The 26,092-nt window shown below is 25.4% G+C and overlaps 1 protein-coding gene across 14 annotated transcripts in view; it reads right to left on the bottom strand.

Annotated features, from left to right (window-relative positions):
* LOC132921992 (uncharacterized) overlaps positions 1 to 26,092 on the bottom strand; it is a 302,827-nt gene that overhangs the window by 245,644 nt on the left and 31,091 nt on the right. For all 14 annotated transcript variants that reach the window (XM_060985267.1, XM_060985266.1, XM_060985268.1 and 11 more), the window contains exon 2: positions 10,795 to 10,977. In XM_060985267.1, coding sequence (XP_060841250.1) covers positions 10,795 to 10,918 — 124 coding nt within the window. In that variant the 5' untranslated portion in view covers positions 10,919 to 10,977. The remainder of the gene's footprint in view (positions 1 to 10,794; positions 10,978 to 26,092) is intronic.

The raw sequence follows: 26,092 nt of genomic DNA, 5'->3' as shown, positions 1-26,092 counted from the left end.
TAATGTCATTTTTTTATTAGAAATTCAACAAATGAAAGTAAACGTATTGTGGTGGAAGAGGGTCTATTTGCGTATATCATACTATTATACATAACCATTCCTTTCATTCTATGGATTGAACAATATCAATAATAAGAAAAAGATTGACGAAAAAAAAAATGTTTCTGTAAGCATACAAAATGTGAATCGATAATTGTGAATTTAATATTTACTTTTGTCATTCAATAGATGTTAGATGAACTAAAATCAATTAAATTCTTAACAATTATAGTGGATACTTCAAACCATAACAATTTAAAACGTATACCAATTTTATTCAATATTTTAACACACAAGTAAAAATACAAAAAAAAGTGATAACAATTTACAAATTTTAAAGAAAAAAAATCAAGTAATTTAACAGACTATAATATAACATATGTTTTAAAAAAATACAATTTATTAAATAAAACCATTGCATTTTCGTATGGCAATTATTGTTCTGTAACTTATTATTGTTTTTGTTTACTTGTTTTATTGTTATTGCATGTTTACTAATTTTATCACATACAGATACTGTGTACTAATTAAATTGTCTAAAATGTAAATGGGTAAATAACGTATATCTAAATAAAATAAAATACAACTTATTGAGTTAATAATAAAGGCATATTTATGAAAAATGAACAAAAAACTATAACATTTAATAAATATTACTTTGAATGTATTACTGAAATTATTTTTCCCTTTTTTATTTTTTAAATATGGTTACCATAATTTAAATATTATAATCTCAAATGCTCAATCTAAAATATGGTAATAACACGGGAAAGACACTAAGGTACTTATTAGTATTTTAATTTAGATACATTAACTTTTCCAAAAAAACACCTGCATAGTAATTAATAATAAAAAAAAGCTCAATCAAAAAAAAAGTTTGTATTGTCACAAGACACTTCTTAAATTTCATGGGGAATCTATGCATTAAAAACTAAAGTATACAATAATATTTTATTCAAGGACATTAAAGGACAAAACAGAGCTGAGCGTTCGCTTGGTGAATCGCCTTATTAGCTACAAGATACACACGTACACCTTCTAATTTATCTTATCTGGCAAAATTTGTATATGTTCAGATAGGAGTCAAAATAGTTTCAACATTTTCTGGTCACGGTTTTCATATCCACGAAGACATTTTAAAATTATTCTAGGTTTTCGGTTTTTTCACAATTATAAATATTTACGACAGTTACAAACTATTATTATTTGTAATTATTTTTTTTTTACTATTATTATATACGTGAGTCTACACTCAAGATTCTCATTTTCACTAAATACATATCCGTATTCATTTGTAGCCATCTGTATATATAATACAAAATACTGAGATACATACCAAAGAAAACTATCACTTTCAAGAAGTTTGCCGAGCCGATGGTTATGCCATGAAAAATCGTTAAAATTAAATCGCGTAACAACTTTACGGTTTTGTCATACACACTGCTTACAAACCACAGCAGCAAAATTCCAAGTAAATCTCATACATGGTTCAAAAACATTAAGTTTGCTATATGGTGGATATATTTTTTCGAACGACCTAGATACAGATATTGGAGAGTAACGAAGGGGAAACCTCAAAACAATTGTTTAAGATTTTATATAAAAGTTTCACATCATATGGTTTTGTTTTCTTTATACTTTTACATTAACTAGGTGCTATTGTATATTATATTATACACACTCTACATATTGTTCTAATAACTATAATGCATATTTACACGGTTAGAACAAAACTCTATGTAAGTATTGCAATTTTTTTTATTTTCGTTGAAATAGGTCATTGGCTGTCATAACTATTTCAAATATAATTAAACCAGCGAGTAAAATTATTAAATATAAAAATACATCTTTAAACATAATATACATTTGCTTATAATGTAATTTAAAATTTATTTAATTCTTCGAGGTAATATTCTCGTTCAGTGGACTGAATAATCGTTATTTTTAATTATGTTTATTATAAATAAATATTCGTTTTAAAATCTATTAATGCAATCACATCAAAGAAGAAAATATTAACTATTAAAATATAATTTTTGTGTTCTATAGAATTATATACTCAATTATAAAATAAATCTAAAAAAAAATCACAATTATTTAATCTAAATAATTTTAAAAATATTAAAAAGGTACCTAGTTATTAAATTTAAATAAGCAAATAGCAGTGTAAAATAGAAATATAAAAAAATATTGATTATAATATAGTATTAATAAGACTTATACACTAATCTAAGCACTCCAATTGTATTAATTTTTCAATCGATGTATTTTTAATGCTATGTGATAATTCATGATGAGGATAATACTTTAAAATTTTTCACGATTACAAAATATATTAATATTGACTTAGAACTACCTATAGATAGATAAAAAAGAATATTTTTTACTGTAGAAAAAGTTTATTTAACAAATTATTTAAATATATTTTAAGTCTTTGAATTTATGTGATTAATGACCGACGCATTATTATTATTATTTATTTCGATTCCTTAAAATGTTATTCTAAAGCTGATGTTTCAAAATATTTCTCATGTTACGACTAATCGGAAAAGATGAAAATATGATACTTTATGAAAGTAGGGGACTATTGGAAGACGCAATAAATTGTGCGTATTCGATTTCCTCGTATTCAAGTCCTTGGATTCTGAATGGCAGTGAAAAAGCTATTGGTTTTGTGATGATTTACTTATTTTTATTTTCAATGGTTTGGGAACATTATTAATAGTTAAAATGATGTATTTCATTAATTTTTAACCTCAAATATACATAATAATACGGTATATATAATTAATCTTCAGTAATATATGATTTTAATTTAAGTTTAAATATTTGAAACGCATAATGTACAAATATACAAGTATGAGATGGATATAAATAAAATATATTATTATAAGTACGTATATATTATACGTATTTATAATAATTCAAATAAATATATACTTAACTAACTTACATATACTATATAAGATTGTAGAAGTATATTTTTTTTACTCTTACAATACATTTTAATTTATATGGATGCTATAATAATATGGCATATTATGTTATTCTTAAATTTGTAAGAACGTACATACAATTTCCATGTATTTCATATTTTCGATATTAACATATACCGTATCACATCTTAATGTTATTTCGGATGTTTATTATAGGACGTCGCACAGCATTGTTGTTACTTGTTATAAATTAAAAATTTATAATTCATTAATAATTGTGAAATATTTAAATGTACTTTAAATGACGGTGGTAGTCAGTGCACCTAGAGTGGCGTTCAATTACGACAAATAGAACTTAGAAAGACGTTTTCAAATCGTAACGAGATTAATTAAAAACCATATTTTTACCCATTATTGTCATATTAATGTTTCTTTATATGTTTTATTATGATATATTTTGGAAGTAAAACCAAAGAAACATCCAAAATCCTGCGAAAAAGTAAATAGCTTATATTATTTACGTATCAAGATTCAGGGTAATCCGTGTATAGTTGACGATAATCGAAATTCTTGACTGAACCCATGTAAAAATAATTATATTATTTTTTTTTTTTCCTATTATAGTTGGAATTTTTTTTTAGATAGAGAGCGTCGAGTCACCAAATAGGGTTAAACACTAACTTATCGAACACTGACTTTCTGTTAGTAACAAAATTGTTGTAAAATATTTTGGAAATTTCTACTAACTATGATTACACATTATTTAATATTGAAATAAATTTGTGTGAAGAAAATTTAATATAAAAACAAAAATATAGAATAATATCCAATTTAAATATTTAATACATAACAATTTTCTATATTGCAGAGCATTCTAACTATTATATAACCATCATTCCAATTAGCGAGCACAAATTCTAAACATTCAGATTTAAAAGCAGCAATGTTATGAATAATATTCACCATTGTACGCTATTACTTAATTTATAATATTATTAATTACAAAAAAGCTGATTTTACAAAATCTATACAATTAAATTGAAGTTGATAAAAATATTTTTTTTTCTTTATAGCAATCCACAATTTCCATTTATCCACTTGAACCTAACCATGCCCGTCATGACCAATTATTAAAGAATTATTTATTACATTAAAAAATATTTTAGTGATTTTTTTTGATTTTTTATGGCGGCAAAAAGTTGCAGTACCATCATTATTTTTCCACTAGAATAAATTTGTTGAAATAAAAAATGTTTAACTTTTGCATGGCTTTATCTCGTCACATGCACCAACTTGATTTTTATATTATAACATAAATATATATATATATATATATATATTATATAATATAATATTGTTCCTCAATGACCATCTCGAGACTCAAGAACGTTAAGATGAAATGGCTATATATATATGACTGGCCGGTCGTTCTATAATTTTTATCACACTGCTTCACCGGATATTCGACAATTTTCATTTATACGACTTAATTTTTCGCGTTGAAATGTTGATCAAAATTTCTATTAACTCCATGCTACGCGTAGTCTATAGTATCGTATACTCTACGACATATTATTATGGGTAGACGTTATCCCAAAGGACTAACGGATATTTTTATGTGACAGTATGTTTCCGGCATCCGGAATTGCTATACATAATGGTTTTTTTCATCCACCACTGATTGTATACATTGCTACCGCGAACAATTTGTTTTATTGTTCTCTGTTTTATTTATAAAATGTTCCCGATATCAACTTGTAGTTTCAAAAAAAAGAACGAACAACACTGTTTATACTATAGTATTTCGTGTATGTATACATTTATACCTGTAGATATATAATGCTTGTATACTTATTATATGCATACGCACGAGTATATGTTCGTGATGTATATAAAATGTATTCACGATAAAATGTATCTTAAATAATGTTTAAAACATGACTTTAGGAGACGGAATATCAATATCAGAGTGAGTTTTGATACATATTTTTATCTTGCGAGCTCCAGTCACACAAGGAAAGAAAATGAGCTGTTACGAAATATGTATATATTTAGGGAAACAAAAAAATAGGATACTTTGATACGAACAATTTTTATTTTGTCAAATTTCATATTTTTTCATTATTCCAAGCAACTCATAAGTATACTGATTGATATTAAAATCTCAATATTTTAAACGTACTTTGACAATGTTAATATTTCTATAAAAATGAAAAATCATATATTTTTGGTTCATCGTCCATCACATTACAATTACAAACCACGACCGTTTAAATTTAAATAAACTACGAAATAAGTTTATTTTATTATTTATTGTATATCTATAGTGTATGTAACCGGCCTAATAATTCTGATTTGTCTGTATAAAGATATTTATATGCACTGTTTGCCCAACTCATTAGACACTATTTAAGTCAATTGTAAACTATTTATTATACTTATGTGTTATGTTATATTATTTTCTTATATTGTACTAAATTATTCCATTTTTTCTTTCTATTTGTAATTTGTATTAATTCGCTGTTCATTCATTGTTAATTATATTTATATTGTATTAAACTTGAGCATACGGACGTTTATTAAATAAATAAATAAGTAATAAATTGCTTTAATTAAAATATCTTGGATACACAGGATTAGAAATCAATAAAAAATAAAACCAAATATACGAGTATATCAATAAATGATAGCAACAACTCAGATCTAAAATTAGCGTTATATTCATTTGAAAAAGCAACACTGTACAAATATCTAATATCTAAGAGTAAAAATAAACAATAAAAAGGTAGGTAAGTTGATACCACTCTACTGTGCAGTAAGTTTCGACTGTCGAGTGAGTCACTGTTATGGATATATTAAATTTGAATGCAATGATAGATATCATTTTATACGAAAAACGATTCTGAACGAATATGATTTGTCAGTCTAAGACAGGGGTCGGAAACCTTTTGAGACAGCGGAGCCAAAAGTTACAATTTACATAATTTTAAAAAGCCACAAAAAATGTTTGTTTTAATTTTTTAGTATTTGTTTATATATATATATGTAATTTATGTAAAATAATTATTTTTGCGTATGAACCTATAGAGCAGGAGTGGCCAACTTTAATAGACTTGCGATCGACCTCCGAGATTTTCTAGGTTATCGCGATCGACCAAAAAAACAAAAAGGTTGTCAATGTGTGTTAGTTCTTTTATTCGATATCTGTGAATAATCTCGTTTTATTTATTGCTTTTTTCTAAATATAATTTTTATATTCTTGAGATATACAAAAATATACAAATTTACAAAAAAAATAGAAATATTTTAATTGTTTTATGAAAATGGGAAAAGGTGTCGCAATCGACTCAAATTCATCTCGCGATCGACTGGTTGACCACCCCTGCTATAGAGAGCCGCAACTTAAGATCGAAAATACCGCACGTTGCCGAACCTTGGTTTAAGATATATCATATTATTACCTATATTATTATATTTAAATTGTAATATATATTTATATTTTTTTTTTTTTTTGATACAAGTAATTTATTTTTCAAGTAGGATTTAGGACGGGTTTTGCATACTTCCATACACGGTAAGGTTAAAAAAACTCGAATATTTCAAACGCCTATAACTAGCATAAAAATTAATAAAATATTTTAAAAAGAAAATTATGTAAAGAAAATTCTAATCCCAACCATTGGTGAAAGTTTCCAGTTTCTACGATTTATACTTTTAAAAAAACAACAAATATCTTAAATCGTTTTAAGATATATCATTATTTTACGCGATTTTGTAAAAATGTATATTTCATATGCTCATAATTTTTTTCTTTTTTATCGCTGGAATTCTTTTTATAGTTATTTGAAGAAAAACTTATGAAAAACATTGTATTGGGTTTTTTAACCTTAGGTATAAATCACAACAATTTTATGAATTTTAAACTTTAATAAATTACTTGCACATTTTCGCAGTTTTGACATATTTCGTAAACATTTTAACTTTAAACACTAATAAACAAAAACTGTGACTAATGATTTTTGATTTATTTTTTTTTTACTACGATAAGTACAACTTATAATGAACCTTTTATTAAATTTTAAAGATTTTTTTTAATGTTTTAATTTTTTTATCAGCATTTCAATTTCCTATAAATAACTTAAAAGTAGTAATAATATTTTGGAAATTCAATGGTAAATATATAACGCTAATATAAACATTTGGTGAAAATTTCAAGTATATTTACAATGATTCACTAAATGAGTTACAGCAAAATGAAAAAATCGATTTTTGTCAAAAACTGGTTATGCGTAAAAATTCCCGTTTTTCCGTTACTTTTTTAGGGTTTTTCCTGACGCTTTTGAAAACTATTGGAAATTTTTTACTTTTGACCCCCTAATATACCAACTAGATTCACTTTCCTTTTAGAAACGGGACTTAGTATCTTAATTTTTTTTTAATTATTAAATATTATTAAATATGCAAAGAAAACTTAAAAGTTGTTCAACGAAAAAAAGTATAAACTTTTTAATAATGCGCCAAATGACAAAATTAAAAAAATACTATGTTTCACCCTAACACAAAAAAAAAATTAAAGGATTTAATATTTTTTATCTGGTCAAACCAAATATTTAAACATATACATTTTAAATTATGATTTACTGGATAACTAAATAATTTAAAATACGTGTTGATACTTGCTTAAATATTTTGAAATATATTATTTGATACACTTCATTGAAATATTTTTAAATAGATGAAATAATGTATTTGCATACACTAACTTTACCATAAATATAATAATAACAATTATTACTATATAAAAGACCAAAAAATCAAATTATTACATTTAAACATTTTAGAATTGTTTTATGGATATAATATCTATACAGTAAATGATAAATTATATTATTTATTAATTATTATAACAATAAAAATGTACTAAGCTTTATAAATGTAATACAAATGAAGCAATCATTAAACTTTTAGGGCCTTTGAATTCAGTTACCGGTAACATAAAATATACCTGTCTTACATTGCGTAGTACCTGCGTCATTATCCTGAAACCAAGATTAACAAGGTAGCAAAATACATTCACTGCATGTCCGTCTATTATTAATTATAACTATTATATTATAGTAGTAAGTACCTACGTGTAACACGGCAAAGTATATAGGCAAAATAGGTACATAACTGCGTCCAACAGAAACATTTTAAATTTAATATTACGGCACTTTTCAAATATTACATTTTTTTTTGTTTAGTTTAAATGGCAAAGAATGCTTATTGTATCTTAAGTCTGAACTTTTTTAGCAATATATTTTAAATAACTTTAATAAGAAAAAAATCTGCACATTATCAAAGAATTCAATAAGACCATGACGTCAAATCAATTTGCACAGAATTGCACGATTTAGATTATTTCTAATTAAAAAATTAAAATTGTATAATGCACTAGAATTGATAATTTCGAATAATTCTATTATATTATAAAACTTCCTACATTAGTTTTATTCTTGGACTTTATTAATTAATTAAGCTATTTAAATTATTTATTTTTTGTATGTAAATAATCAATTTAACTTAGTACTTTAACATTCTCTTTCACTGGGTAATATTAATAACTTTCATACTATATTTATCTTTTGTATAGCTTTAAATCCATACAAGCTCACCTGGTGTGTACCTATTATATGTATTTAGCGCAAATAGTATTATGAAACTACAATAAATATACTTAAATACAGTGGGTTGACCTATAATGTAATTATATAATTATGGAAAATAAATATAACCAGGAAAATATTTATGATTGTTTTAAAAGCCAAAAATGTAAATTTTAAATCAACACAAATCACGACTAATGCAAACTTTTAAATTATAATTTTATCAAAAATGGTTTATATTAGGTAACGATTAATCGCATATTAAAAAGTATATAATATAATAAATACATGATAAAATGAACCAAACTATTAATATTTATCACTAATTAAGCTTGAACCTAAATATTATTAAATTTATCGTAAAGTATTATGCATTAACATTAAACATTATATAATTAAATACTAGAATTTTTTTCTAAATTCAATAATTATAATAAATATTAATGGTAAATTAAAGTGTTACCTAAAAATATTCTAAAAGTATAACAAATTTGTTTTATTATTATTACCACTACACTGCACATGTACTAGTTATACAATTATTATATTATTATATTTGCATTCACTTGATTATCAGTATAAAATTTTGTAATAAATTATTTATTTATTTATAGATTTGCTTCTTCGATTTAATCATATAAATGAAAAAGTATAGTTTTTTTACACGTGTTCCAAATGAAGTGAATATAAGGGCTAAATCAATTGATTGGTACAAACAGAAAAGTTAATATTTCGTTTTAAATAACGACTGAAACCACTTTTTTATCGAGGTTACGAGTAGTTTTCAACCTGATCTCGTCAACCGAAGTGAATATTATTTTTTTTCTTCGAATTTGTTCTTATAAGAGACACTTGCTTTGCCACGCTAATTGGAGTGGTGTGAAAAGGGATCTGAATGTGGAAAAAATGTTCAAGCATCGGACCCCAGGGGATCGTTATTATCAAGGACTCAAATATTTCAGTTGAATGTCACGTATACATAAATAAATGAGTTCCAAAAAAGTATATAAAATACAAGAACAATACAACTTATGTATTTCGTACAATCGTATTTCTGTTTATAAAAGCGTCCAGTTCCCTTAAAACCATGAGAATTTAAACATCTGGCTTATATGTAAGGAGTATATAGTGTCCTTTAGGGTTTACTAATAAATAAATAGTTAGATATATTCTTAAATCCTCTTCGAGATCAAGGATGCATTAAAATATATTTTAAATGTAGTATGTTTTATTATTAGTTATATTAATCAATTTAGATTTTAAGTTTTAAATAAATTCAATTATTAAGAAGTAATGTTATAATAAAATTAACAACAAACAAATTTAAAATATTTTTATAAAATATTCAATAAGTTGTAAATGTAATCGAGATGTATTTATATGCAGTCAACTATATATTATTTATTCACTAAGAGCTTTATTAATTTTAATTATCAATATAATATAGTATATGTATACAGAGTGTAACAGATAGACTTGACAAAAAAAACAACTATGCTACTTAAACGTATGACGAAAAATGTTAATATTATATGATGAGTAAATAATTTAAAAAATATACTTAGGTCAGCAAATTCTCAAAAATCATATTTTTTAAAAAGTTATTACGTTCCAAATTAATTTAATAAAAAATATTGATATTTTAAAAAAAAAATTCTAAAAATTAAACTATTCATGTAGCGCTAGGGTCTCTTAATGATAGATAAAATAAAATTGAAAATATTAATTAGAACAAAAGTTACTCCAAAAGTCAATTCTATCTATTATACCCTATGTATATATATATATATATTTAAGGGTTATTTAAAATACTTATTATTATATGTTCTATTGCATTAGAATTGTGTGAAGTGTTGTATAAACTCGTACTCGCTAGTTTTCATATATTAATTAAAATTAAAAAAAAATATGTTGTAATAATAATCATAAATACATAAACTTTTATAAGTATTTATAGAGTTATCTATAGAACTATTCAACATTTTTTTATGAATAATTATAAATTGTAGTACATAATATATAAATTTATTTATAACTAAACAAGTTTAAAGAGCAACTGTAAATTGTAATTAGTAAGTGACAAATCAATATTTTTTTAATCATCAATGTTTGTAAAAACAAAAAAGAATAGGTTCATGGATAGGTATTTAATTACATATTTAGTTTGTTTTCACCTGGGACAGTACGGTGTTGGTTGCAATAGCAACGTTGACCAGACCGCTGCTGTTGACGCTGACGGGTTGTGGGTCGACCGAATGACAGCTGTACGACTTCGTCCGCCGGGAAGATGACATACATGCTTCGAAGCGCAACATGGCGATGGACTCGCAGTCCTGTACTGTTTTAAAGCGATATATCTAAATATAAACAAAAATAAAACAATAATGTTATTATATACGGTATATTAAGCCATTTAGCGATTAATAATAATAATATACATGTTACGAACGCCTTTGCGATAGCAGCTCTCTCCATAATGGAAAAAATAGCTACGTATACGAAATAATATATCTTAAGGTTAAAGTAATCGATACAATACTTATACCACGAGTCTTAGAATAAATGTCATATTGGAACACTGTGAATACTGAAATGACACGAATCTAATATCTTTTAAGGTTACCAATTGCCATACAATACGTGGCATAAACTATAAATATTAAAATAATAAATAATATAACATTTCGGTACCTATTTGTTTTTTTTATTTTTTAAAACCCACTTTTATATAAAAAAAAAATTTATTTGTAATTGTGTATATTTATGTGATTGTCTTAACCTGATAGCTATACTTAATATTTTATTTCAGTCCTCCTAAATAATTATTATAACAACCAATTAACAAATATACCATCGTATTTTGTTTGGTAATAAAAATACCAATGAATCCTTCACAATTTATAATAATTGTACTTATTAATTACTTTAATCAATGAGATATATACAGGTAATTAAAATAATACAAATATATGCAGCCATTACATTACCAGTAAAACGTACTTATCTACTTTTTAAGGCATTTCAGTAATAAAGTAAGTTTTATATGTATATATATATATATGTATTATGGTAAAATAAACATAAATGATATTCTGACTTGAACAAAATATTAATATTAACAGAATAGTGGTTATATAACTTCCTTGACGTTTTATACATTTATAATAACACCAAAATATGAACATAAAATGCTACATTCCATCGATGCGAAACTGGTAGAATAATACTGTTTTATTATATAGTGTATTATGTGCTTCAACAGAATTATTTTTAAGAATAAATTACTCACTGTAAAAAATGTCGTTAAAATTTTTTATTTTTCTCAGCTCGCAACTGTAAAAGAGTAAATTACGGGAAATTTACAAGCCACGGTAAACATGATTCATGCAAATTAATATATCTTCTTATTATCCATGGCTATAAATACAACCACGTGTAGGTAACATGTTTCTATATTTGCACATATTTACACATGCATACGTGCAAAAGTACGGTAGTTGGACTTAATTAGAGAGAAAAGCCATTTGGCGCATGTTAGAGTATAACAACAACTGTCGGCATAAAACCAGAGGGATTAAGTTAAGTTGTACGAAATTACCATTCTGATTGCCTTTACATCCCCAAAACGGCTTGTATAACAGAATATGATAATTCACTGGGTGATTCTTTTATCGATCAATACTCGTTATTATTTCAATATCTATTAACGTTTTCAACAACATATTTACATAATCTTTAGTCGAAATAAAACCAATTTTTTTTTAATTATATTTTCTATTGTTATAATTTTTCAAGGTTTTTTTTTAAAAAATAACAACATTCATTTTTAGTTACATATTCTGAAACAGAATATTTTTCGGAGCATTTCAATACATAAAAACCATAATTTGAACGAGTAGCTTTTTACGAGAGTTATAAATATTTAAAATGTTGTTAAGAAGTGTGGAGAGGTACGAGGTTGCCTGCAAAATATTGGTATACTACTCCGTTTACCTATACTTTAAGTACTTATCTCATAAACTACTAGTCCAAATTTTGACTTTTAAACTCAAAAAAAATATTCTACTTCAGAATATAAGATTACAAATTTATATTACCGTTAAAAAAAGTAAAAAAAATAAAAAATTATAGCGATAAAAATATTAATAAATATAAAAATGTTTCATTTAGACTGAAAATTATAAAAAAAAAAATAATTTAAAAAAAAAATAAAAGATTTTAAAATGTTTTATCTAAGTATTTTATTTATAGTTTCCCTGATTTTGAAATAATGAGTGTTATTTGATAAAATAATCGTTCTATTTATTGTAAATGTTTACGGTAGTGAGGGATACATTATATTTAACATTCCGCTTAAATAATATAATATTAGTTTACAAATAATTATGGTTAAACAACATCATAATCGACTGCCATTTGAATTCATAATATGGGAGCCGTGCACTTATGACGTTAAAGCAGCTATATAAAGTATTGTTTATAAAACTTCAATATAATTTTTAGCGGAAAAAAGCCAGTTTCTATGATATACTTTAATTTTTTTTTCTCTGAGTACATGTAACATAATTGTGCTCTTTTCGACCTAAGCGATTTTTATTTTTATACACATAATATGGCGGTGCAGCTATTATCCTATACACATAACGATGACCAAATCGTATTCAAGCGTATAAAAACTGATGATGAGAAGAAATATAATAAGTGTAGGTACTACCAGAAAAATATGTAGGAGATGAAGAAAAAGAAAGAAATAACTTCCATACAATATGTGGTAGTTCACTTAAGACTGACGTTATCTTTTTTTCAACCGTATCCACAGGGGACGTACGAGTACACGAAAGAAAAATGGCAATAAAAACATAACACTTACTAGTACACTACACATACGATTTAGCATTTTCCAGGTCGTGATAAACATGATGCGTATGATGCATATACATGATATGTAAAATATAATATACGGTACGAAAAACAATTTAAGGGAATGCAAAAGACGGTGTCCGATGTCTGTGGGTAATGTGTACGACGACGACCACAGTAAAGGACTTTTCATGTCCTTGAGGCGATGACGTTAGAGAAGCCTTTGTGTGCTGGATAACACGCACGCACATTATAATGGTATCATTCTACCCCTTTTGCTGCAGTAAACTCATTGCAACCCGCTTACATATATACATTTGTGAATACTTATATACATAACGAGAGATATAGATAATATATTTATAATTATTATTATGTATTATATGACAAATGTAATAATGGTACAATTTGCATTAATCATTTTCCGTTTTGCATTCCTAAATCTTTTGTAGCGTTACGGCACCGCCGATTCTGGTTTCGTTGTTTACTCGGTCAATACGACGATGACAATGATAATCATACCATTAATAATTATTATAATAGTTGTAATACTATAATATACAATATTGCCGTTAAATTATAATAGGTACCCACGTATACAATATCATACGAACAGTGTTGCAGTGTATATATAATAAACTTATTATACTACATAATATGTATATATATATAATGTAGACACAACAGTATATTAATTAGACATGATGGTATCTAGTCTAGTTATTCAACTTTACCTCTCTAATTCAAACGTGTGCATGCGACTTCGGGAACAATCGACAATTACTATTGCAAATCAAATGGATTTCGCTAAAAGCACGTCTCCCGACTTCTTCAGCTGCTGGCTGTCTTAAAGACACCACACAATTACATAATACAATATGATTTATTACATTAATAGCATTATTGTACACGTTGAAAATACAAGGTGATCGTAACATTTTAAACGAACGTTTAAGCCGATTATTACGGTCGGGCCGATGCACGCGTGTCAATATGCATAGAAATCATATTCGCGGCTTAACGCTTTAAATACACAACACAGCGCGATTTTTAGCATGTTCCCGTTTTTTATGTACAACTTTTATCCAAATTCTGATTTTAGAAATTTCTCAGTGTACCTACATTTTATTATTGTAATAACCGTATTATGTATTTATTTATTTTATTCATCTTATTAGATAAGACCCTCAAAGGGTAATATAGTACAATAAATTACAACAGACAACCATAAAATATCTATCAGTATACAGAATTCAGATTCAAATTAACAATATTTCAAGAATATATACAAATAAGTATTATTCAACGTTAGATGATACTCAATATGTAATAATAGATTATTTGAATACATATACCTATAAAATAAGATTGTTAGAAAAGTAGCATACACACATCAACAATTTAATACACAGACTGAGATAAAAATTAAAAATTAAACTATAGATAAGTAAAATATTGATAAGTATACCATGGTGAATTAATATTTTATATCTTATTTTAATTCAATAACATATAATTATGGAAAAATCAAAATTATAGACAGTGGCGAATTTACAAACTTATTTTATTTTTATTTTTTGAAGGGGGGATGTCATAATAGTGAAATAATTTTCACTTATTCAAAATACAAATAGTCGATCTGGTTTCCAAAGATTAATTAATATATCATCCATTTCAGAAGGTTGTAAACTGTTATTTATAAAAAATTCAATATTATTTGAACTGAAATTATTAACATCAGTTATAAAGTCAGCTAGAGGTACATGTAAATTTATTTTTGATATAGACAATGTTGGTACATCAACTTGAGTTACTTTTTTCTATTATAATAATTTATAGTAATTATTTTAACATAATTTTTGAGCTTATAAACTTATTTAATTATCTTATATATAAAATTCTCGTGTCACAATGTTAGTTACCATACTCCTCCAAAACGGTTTGACCGATTTTATAAAATTTCGTATGCATATTCAGTAGGTCTGATAATCGGCTACTATCTAAGTTTGTATGCTGTGCGATAAGTGGTTCCGGAGTTATGGCCTCTTAAGTGTTATCAGTTGAGGTACACAATAATAAATTCAAAAATTACAAAACTATTATCCAAGTTTAAAATACAACAAAATAATAATGGCATAATAATTGTTTGTAGCTTAATATTTGTAATTTTTAATTATAAAACTAAATATACCGATTTAATCAATACGTGGTAATAAATACTTTAAATATAATCCATAATAATAATGACCTTCACTTCGTTTAATTTAAAAAAAGAATTCAATATTTTAAATTTTTCTTTATTAACTCCATTTCAGTACTATTTTAATACTCTTCAAATATTAAACCTTAAATGTCGTCGGCATTCGTCCAAACTTGTGAATAGCATAATTGATAATAGGTATACAAGTACAATTGGATAATCAAGAATAGTCAATAGTTCCGCTGTGCGGAATTTTTCAAAAAAAAAAACCAATAATTATATTATTGAATATTGACATGTTTAAAATTGAAAGTCTTAAAATTATTTTTTTTTCGTGGAGGGTGAAAACTCCAACACCCTCACCCACCACCCTCAACTGTAAATAAGCCACTGATCATAAATTTAATTACAATTAAGTTAATATATAGCACTTTATAGCGATGTCCTCAACTGTTTTACCTGCTTGTCGATTTTACATACAATCATACAAAATAACGTCTGCATTTTTTTGTAGTTTATTTTTAAGTTCAACTCGAGTTGGGCTCCAAATAACTGAACCACATTAAAATTAAAATTTTACTAACAAAATAATTAGATAATTAGGGCTGTTAATATCAGAACAGTTTCTTTTTAAAAAATACTAATAACATTACAACAAATTAAGTTAATATTTTCAATGAAGCTTAGATTGTTTGATAATACCACTCCTAAATCACGGACATAAATATTTTTTTAAAGATAGAATCCCCTATTTAAAAATAAAAAAAGTTTTATTTGTGTCAACAGAATTAAATAAATATACATTTAGAATTATTTATGTCTAGAAAAATATTGTTTATAAAAATTAAAAACAACATGGGTGTTAAATGGCCACTTTGTAATACACCAGATAATGCATTTAATTTTTGAATATTATATTATTTATTTTCATTAATTGTGAACGATTAGTTAGATAATATGATAACCATGATAAAATAGGTTTGCAAACAAAAATAAATTACTTTGTTAATAAGAATTGAATGGTCAGCGGTATCAAATACATTTTTAGTTTTGTTATGTTAGTGTAGACAATATCAGTATCTATAGGGGTAGTTTTTTCTTATAGCTTACCGTGGGTAGTGGTATTGCTCCAGAGCTCTTGTACTTACGGTATTCAAAATTTCACTCTAGATAATAAAATTGGTGTTTTTAATGTTTTAATTGATTCAAAAATAATAGTACTTAAAAACTTAATACTAACATTATCCCTATATAACTCAATAGTATTGATATTCCAAGTACAGTTAAAATAGATTTGTAATTATATAGTTCGTGTTTTATACTCATATATCGAGCAATCATTTTAAGAAAGCGATTTTTAACACTACAGATTCATATTCTATTACAGATCAGACTAATGAGTAGTATAAGGCTAGATGACATTTATCAAGCATAACCGACCCAGCATGCTGCCTCACTAAACTGAGTATTTGTAAATACGTGATTAATGTGCCTCTAAAGAATAATGTTGGACAATCAATCGATTCAATCGGCATCTTAGCATACCGATTGTCGCATACTGGTGCGTTTGGCGTCGTGAGGCGTGCAATGGCGCTACTAACTTCCCGCCGTGCGAACAAAACTATGTATTATGTGGAGCGCGGGTCTGACTGATGGCATATACCGGTGTCAATAAGAAAAACATATGTAAAATTTCCCAATCGATATATTCTTGATGGCCATATGCACATTTGATAATAACGAAAAATTATTATTATATCGTAATGTCTGTTGTACACGTACTAATTTCATATTATATAATGATAAGCTATACATATTATATTGGATTACTAAAGCAAACTAGTTTATTATAAATTATAACTAATCAAATAAGCACCAACAGAATCAAAAGGAATAAACCGTAAAAATACAACAACCAACGACAACGGTCAACGATCGACGCTAGGCATCTCCTCAGTCCTCACAATGTTGGAATGTAACGACGATCGATAACAACAACAATTATAGTCACCAGCACCAGCGGGGTCTTCCTGTGTAACATTCAGTTTTCCTCCGTATCGCTAGTCTTCCTCTGCAACGCTAGGTCAGTGGCGTGTTTACAGGGTAGGCCGACTAGTCCCGGGCCCACCAAATTTTTATTTGACTGTTTGGTTTTTTTTTATCAAAAATATTATTATTAAGTATTAATATTATTATTATTTATTATTGAATATTATTACCATACCCATATTCCATATAATAGGACAAATCTTCCCTAATAGGCAGTAATAGTTATCAACACACTTACACGCTACAGAACAAAACTGGCCTACCCAATTACTTTGTGCTGGACACGTCACTACGCTAGGTCTTCCAGAGCTGTGCCGGATGCCACCAGACGTCACCGCTTTACTGACGTGAGAGACAAGACCACACGTAAAAGGTATTTATAAAAATACCAGTATGGTGCGCAAAACTAGCCAGTAGCGAATCTACAAGGATCAACTATCGGAACTTTACTACTATTGGATTATTAATGAACTCAACTGAACAAATTAGCTGGACTAGCTTTCATTAGCTGGACTTCCATTAGCTGGTCGAGAGTATATACTATACTATAACTTCGTGGTTAACGGTATAAAACGCATTTGCAATTTCAGTTAAAATAACTACTACTTGTTTACACCGTCTAAAATGATCGCGGATATATTGGGTAAACTCGACAGCATAGCTTACAGCTGTCAAAAATAACTATTTTAAAACTGTCTTGTTTTTCTCGTCAGAATATAATTATAGAAATACAGAAACATAATTTTAATATTCAAATATCTTATTGAATATTTCATATAAAAACAAACCACCACAAAGTAAATTATTTTCAATGGCTTCGGGGATCAAAGTACGCATTTTCATTAAAATTTGTTGTAATAAATACGAAATATTTAAATTATCCATACATAAGAAACAGTGTAAAAAATATTTTAAGAAGATATGCATCAACGTTAGTCCTAAAATCGATCGAAAATTTGTCGATTGGGTATTTCAATTTAATGCGAAAAAAGTTCGAAAATCAAATTTAATTAAAAAATATATTAAAATTTTATTTTTATTATTATTAAAATATAATTCAGATGAAATATTGTATATCGGTATCTAACAAATTTAACTTGACAGTGTCCACCTGTTCAAACTAGACTAGGTCTTACTCTTGTAAGTAACGACTGTCAAAAACAACACGGGATTAGGTACTCATTGTAGTCCTCCTTCAAAATTAAATTATACCCTAAAGAGCGTAATCTAATATTATTGTACACTGACCGCTGTCTTACAATTTATTCTAGACTATATATTGTCATTTTATCATTTTACCAATAGTTCTTTGAGGCAAACATAAACTAATGTAATTAAAGTTTTTATATGATATATATAGGTTAGATTATAGGTTATTAATTTATTATACATATAATTTTAGAATTATTATTATTGTTTTTTTTTTTTTTTTTTTATGAGATTTTAACAAGGATATTATAATAGGAACATATCATTTACAATTATATATATATCAGTAAAACTCACACTATTAAATTTCGAAGCCATATTAAAGTTAAAAAAATTACCATAATATGTATACGTACATAATTAACTGAAAGATCATTAACGATGAAGAATTTGATACTGAAAGTGGAAAAAACAGACTTTAACTGAGTTCTTTGGAGAGAGAAATATGAACAATGAGGATCAGGTGTGGGAAGTCGCACTAATCCCCACCGCAATTGGATAGGGGGCAATGCGAATTACTATTGAGTCCCATTTTAAATAAGTGGTGTTGTAATAGGCTATTATTATTATTATAATTTATGATGAAAGTACGTAAATCAAACATGATTAAAAAAAAATTGAAATTAAAAACATAATATTGTTATCTGTAGTATATTATGTGAAATATTTATTTTTGATTTATTTTAATGAATTAAATTGTGTCGACTATATATTTTATTCAAATAAAATTATATTATTTTTACGATATTATTTTGCGGGTTAAAACGTTGGAAACAGATTGTTCATAGTATAAACTTGAAACAAATATGGTCGTATTTTGTTACAATACGTTGAGCTAAGTAATATTTAGCAATTCCAAAAAATAATATTCGTATAAAACTGATAAAATAAATAAATAAAATTTTTCAAGCACTAACTTTACTAACGACTTAAACAAAGTTACCAGAAAAAAACATATTTCGAATACCATCATAATACTTCCGCGGCATTAAGAATCATTAAAGTAACGTATTATTGAAAAAATGAGATATTAGATGATTCGTTATAAACTTTTAAAATTGGCAATATCAATACGTTTAATATAGATTTGTCGAACGTTTAAAAGTTATTTACTTTGATATAAATAAATAATTTAAGTAAAAATAATAAAATGTCAAAAGTAAACCTAAAATACTTTATAAATTAAAATTATTTTTCGTTCATTTACAATATGTATAAACTATTTTCTTTAGTGGTTATCCGAAAACCAAACAAAAGTTTAAATATTCTGAACTTTTATTATTATTAATATTAATTTTAAATAGTTCGAATGACACTTCAACAGATCTTGAACAAATCTTGAACATCAACAACTTTGGATACGCGTTTTTCAGTTAACAATTCTATATGTATATATTTTTATTCAATGCAATTTTGATTGTTCTGTTATAAGGAATAAAAAATATGCAGTATACAAGTTTAATCATATCTGAATAAAGAATTATTTTTATACGTAAGTACTTTTATAAATTTATTCACTAAAATGAGTTAACGGATAGTATTTTAAATCGATAAAAATATATATTATTATTAAGAGAAACTCGAATTTAAAATCGTATATCAATTAAAATCCAATTGTCTGATTAGACCTGAAGTTACCAAAATAGCAAGTTGATAATAATATTGCATCTGGCTAAATATTTTATAAACATCTACAAAAAAAATACACCTTTATAGATATGAATATGAAATGACGTAAATGGATATGAATCAAATCTAGTCTTTAATCTTGGCCACATATAGCAACATTAGCAAAACTGTTTATTCCTGAAATTATTTAATGACATTTTCTACATTTTATTTTGACTTAAAATTCCAGAAAAAAAATATACGTTACTGTAATGTTACCTTTAAAAATGTATTATTAATATAATTTAATTCTAAAAAAAAAAATGTTCTTTTTATTTCAATCCGTTGTTTAAGTGTTGAATGACATTGCACCAGACTGACATGCACACAAAGGTATTCTCTATATTTGCTAAATCAGCAATCTTTTTCGATTCTTAAGATGAAAAAGGCTTAAGTACTTTTAAGTAATGTGTAATTATAAATTATATATATTTTATCTTCAAGTTTCTTTATATAGAGGTAAACGTTTGATTTTTCAAGTGCATACTATCTTCCTAGATTGAATAGCCTTACTTTTTAATACATTATTTTCTGCTTACACAGCAAAAAAAAATATTAATTTTAGTTTTTACGCAAATCACACATGGTATCCTTACTTTTATTGGGTCAAATAAGAGTTTGATATCTATCAAACAATTAATTTAAAAAAATGTTTTTCCCCAACCAAGGTAAATTCAAAATTATGTAAATGCTTGTAGTTTAATTTAGATACAAATTTAAATACGTTAATTAACTATGATAAATAATAATTTATAGTATGTTTTTACACCAATTTAAAAGTATTGGAAATCTAATTATGCTTAATATTCACATTTATTTGTTATTTTATTATTTCCATATGCTTCCATTATAGTTTTAATTAATCAATTAATATAATTAAAAGCCATACACTAATTATATTACACAGATATTACTACATACACCACATATACCTATTATATTATGCTGACTACAGCTTCAACTTTCCATTTTTTTTATTCTAAACACATTTATTGGACGTAGGTGTAGTGTAAAATGGTTCACAGTTATTTGTTTGTATTCAAAATTATAATAAAATATCTGATTAAGCATAAAATGGTAAATATTTAGTCGAATTAAGTGAAAATGCATTTTATTGTTTATATTACAATTTATAATGTGTATTTAATACATTATACGCAGAGCAAACTGGGTAAAGTCCTAAATGTATACAATTTATATGAATGGATAAGTGTTATTAATGTATCATATTTGTTCAAAAAATAACCTATAGTAAATTTATCAATAATAAAATAAAACAGGATAAAACTTTTGTAAACTAAACTATTTTATTAATACTCACTATAGAACTATAACCATATTTTATAGAAAAGAATATTTTATTTTTAAAAAAAACTTTTTTACAAATATTATGTTTGGTTGGGTACTTGGAAAGTTTGACAAATTCTAGCAGTTGAGACTTTTGTAGTACCATACTCAATTCTCTATTCAATAATAATATTTGTCTTTAATTATTAAAATAGCTTTTAAATAAGAATTTTGTTAATAAAAATTTATATAGCGATTTTTTTTATGATCTAAATAATTCTTTATGAATATATCATATATTAGATAATGATAACGATACTTTATCAATGTGTCTACTCTGTTATGGTAAGTTAAACATGTTTATTTTATTAATGATTTTTTAAGCTTAATATTATTAATGCGTATGTGCTTAATCAATGTAATACATGAAAATATATTTTAAATAATTTTCGGCAATATAAACCAAATTATTATTTTGAATTTAAATAAAACAATAATTAATTTAAGATTGTTTTTAATATTATTTTCATACACTTCTTTAAATTAAGCTACGCCCATATAATATAAATAAAAAAATATTTTTTCATTTATCAATAGTTTCTCATCTTGATCCTTTTAAATAACATCATAGATGAAAATCTAATAATAAATATATTATATAAAATACATATTGTAATTAATACCAATAAATTCTTCTAAAAATTAACTAAAACATTTTTTTAATTTATATTAACTTATTAAAAGTTGTATCATTGTATACTATAGTTTTCATTTAACCTATAAATATGAATTTCAGTATTTTAACAACGCTATTACACGCTATTTTATTATTTTGCTTTATTTTTATACAGTACACAAACCAATGTAATAATATTTTCCTGTACACAATTTTACATTTCATTTTAACAAGGTTAAAACACAATATTAAATAATCTACATAAGTAAATTACTTTGCTTAATTAAATTAGTTGCTTTACACACCATTGAAATAAACTTTGTACTATATAAGTATTATCTAATCTGCATTAGTTTTACAAATTTAAACCAACTACTTTGTACGAATACATTATATTATTTCTAGTAAAATAAACTCAGCTTAGTTTGATGAAATAACAAAGCCATCATAGAACGAGATTAGGTATGTTAGGTTCTTTTTCTCGTTGAAATGTGTAACTAATAATAAATTAATTAATAATTTTCGTTGAATTTTTATTCTTTATCTATTAAAAATAGTTATAAATAATCATACTTGCTATTTTTGACATTAATTAGAACATTTGCTAACATCGATTCAACTTCCCTCATACTAACTTTACACAATGCGATTTCTCAACAATACTTTTATAATCAGTAAATATTATAAAACTATCTGTTTTATGTAGTTATCGTGAACAAATTACAATAAGAACGCTGATAATTATGCACGCCTGAGCAATATTATATACAACTTAAACAATTTGTTTTCGAGATTTTTAACATTATCATAATATCTTATTTCATTACATTGGATTGTTCAAAATTTTCAATCTGATAACTAACAACATTGAAAAAAGCTCAACAATAGACAACTCTAACTAATCAATACAAGTAAATAATAAGTTAACAGCGTTCATTAAAGCAGGATTATAATAAGGGATGAAAAATGTGAATTTTTACTTTTTAGTATGAACTGTGAAATTCATACTTCCAAAACAGGAAATTAAAGACTTCAAATGAATTTCTTACTTTAAAGGTATTTTGGAAACGTTACTTTTCACTATCAAAGATCAGACAAAACAAATGTTATTGATTACTCTGCGAATATTATGATTTTAAATTTCTATATTATAATATTTTACACAGTTATTTTATATTATACTCACTGGTTTTTGTTCTTCATTTTTTATTTAACTCCATTAAGTATATGTCTGTGTATTAATTAATTTAATTTTTAATATTATTGGTATATAATTATATAAAGGGTGATTTATTAACGTTAAAATCTAATTATTATAAAAATTATTAACGTTTTTTAAAAAAAAAATTGAATATATATTTAAAAGTTATAACTTATAATAAAACAAAAAATGATAAACCTACTTCCTATTTTCATTAATATAATTTTTTTTGTTTCTTATTTATTTTGAACAAAAACATAAATAAAAATTTTGTTTTCTAAAGCAAAATATTTTTTGGGGTATTTCAGTGTATATAAATTACATTTTGAATTTATATTTAATTTATTATTACTTATAAGTTACCAAAATATTGTGGAATCTCTGTGCCACTTCGTTCAGCTTACCAAAACTTAAACACAGATCTTGAATCCAGAATAATTTGATTAATTTTGCGTGAAAAAAATATGATCTACGGTTAAAGGGTTTTTTTCTATTTCTATCTATTATTGCTAAAATAATTTTCTAGAAAATTAAAATACTAGTATTCAAGTAACTACGACCATTTTATAACTTGAAAAAAATCCATCCCAAAATTTATATAGGAAATGTTAAATACAAATTTACATTAGATTATCATTAACTATAATAAATTATGGGTAGACGCATAACAATGCATTACAACTTATAATACAAACACTTAAAATAAATTATAATTAACAATTTTATTAAAAATCTCATTAATTTTATATATTCTAAAACCTTAAGTATGTGAAAATATGTTTAAGTTAATAAACAGTAAAAAAGCTTTCCTAAAATCGAGGTAGTTCGTGATCGATGAAATTTTTCCTAGTAGTCTGTAGTGTCAAAAAGTTAGGGAAACACTACACCAGACTGACATCATGAATGTTACTTTCATTTAAATTTATTTTTTTAATTTCTATTTGATTCATTTCAATGATTATGAAAAAAAATGTAATTTAACTATTATGTCAGCTCTGAACCGCCATTTAAATTCTATAAAGTTTGTTTAATGTCAATTATTGTTTTATCTAATATATAGTAGCTTGCATAATACTATGTAATCACAATCGTATGAATAGTAAATTTCTTTATTTTTAGTTTTCACATTCTTTACTCTTATTGGTTTTATTTATGCATTGATATTAAATTCTATAGTTGTGTTATGAAAAAGTTTTATAACAACCCCTTGATAAAAAAAAAAAATCAATTCATTTAAATTTAAATAAAGTTTCTACTTGTTATTATTAAATATTGTTACAGATATTAATCCTACGTCTTCGAGGTTATATCGTATGCTCTAATGCAAATACGGCCTCAAAAGTGTGATTCGTTATGTTTTATAAGTTAGATACAACAGCCTGGTATAGGAATACCTCCAATTTAATGGAGCAAGCTGAAATAGAATATTAATAGAAATTTATTTTTAAATTGTCCTCGTTTAATTCGTCATTCGTTCGAGGCAATTCAAACACGAGCTTAATAATTTTTCACTACATATCTAATATCTATATACTGCAGTATATGCGTCAGTCACCATTACACTCATAAAACATTAACGACAGTATATCAGGCGTCTTGGTTAGGTCTTCGACAACCACATGACTATGATTACACGAAGGCTAAAACAACGTTATTTTTTTATTAGCCGACATTAGGTACTCAAATATATCAACATACATCATATTATTATCGTATATGCGGCAGAGTTCATCTAAAAATAAAAACGAGAACATATAAACTATATTACAAAACGTATAGCGATTGTATTCAATTGCGCAAATATGATAATTTGCTTAACATTTTTGGGCGCCAGTCCATATCGTTGCCGAGGACTGAGGTGTGCGACATAAGATTCGAAGGCAAAGTGTGTAACGGGCCTACGCGTAATGACCAGGCTGCTTGTAGTAGACAATCATTATTTGATTGTCGGCCAGATTGATGACCTTTTTCCGCCGCAACGGTTTGGACTGTCGTCCTAGATACAAAATATAATATACGCGCAGTTCTGTGTACAAAAGTTTGGATAATCACGAGAATATTATCCATACCTAAGATTATGAAATAAATCATACTCTATAGAGGGATAATTATTAATTTCAGTTAATTAAGATGTATACGAACAATATCGAAGAGAAAATAAACAAATATTTTTAAGAGGATAATATTACTGTAAAAGTGTAAAATATAATAGGTGCATTTCACTTAAACTATATATAGTATATACTATATATATATATATATATAGTTATATAATAAGTGCCTTGTGCGTCATAATACTCTTTAACATTTTAGAAATATCTT

This window comes from Rhopalosiphum padi, chromosome 2, assembly GCF_020882245.1.
Source record: "Rhopalosiphum padi isolate XX-2018 chromosome 2, ASM2088224v1, whole genome shotgun sequence".
In the NCBI taxonomy this organism is placed as follows: domain Eukaryota; kingdom Metazoa; phylum Arthropoda; class Insecta; order Hemiptera; family Aphididae; genus Rhopalosiphum; species Rhopalosiphum padi.
The sequence above is the reverse complement of the archived record's forward strand: the minus strand, read 5'-3'. Positions and strand labels throughout refer to the sequence as shown.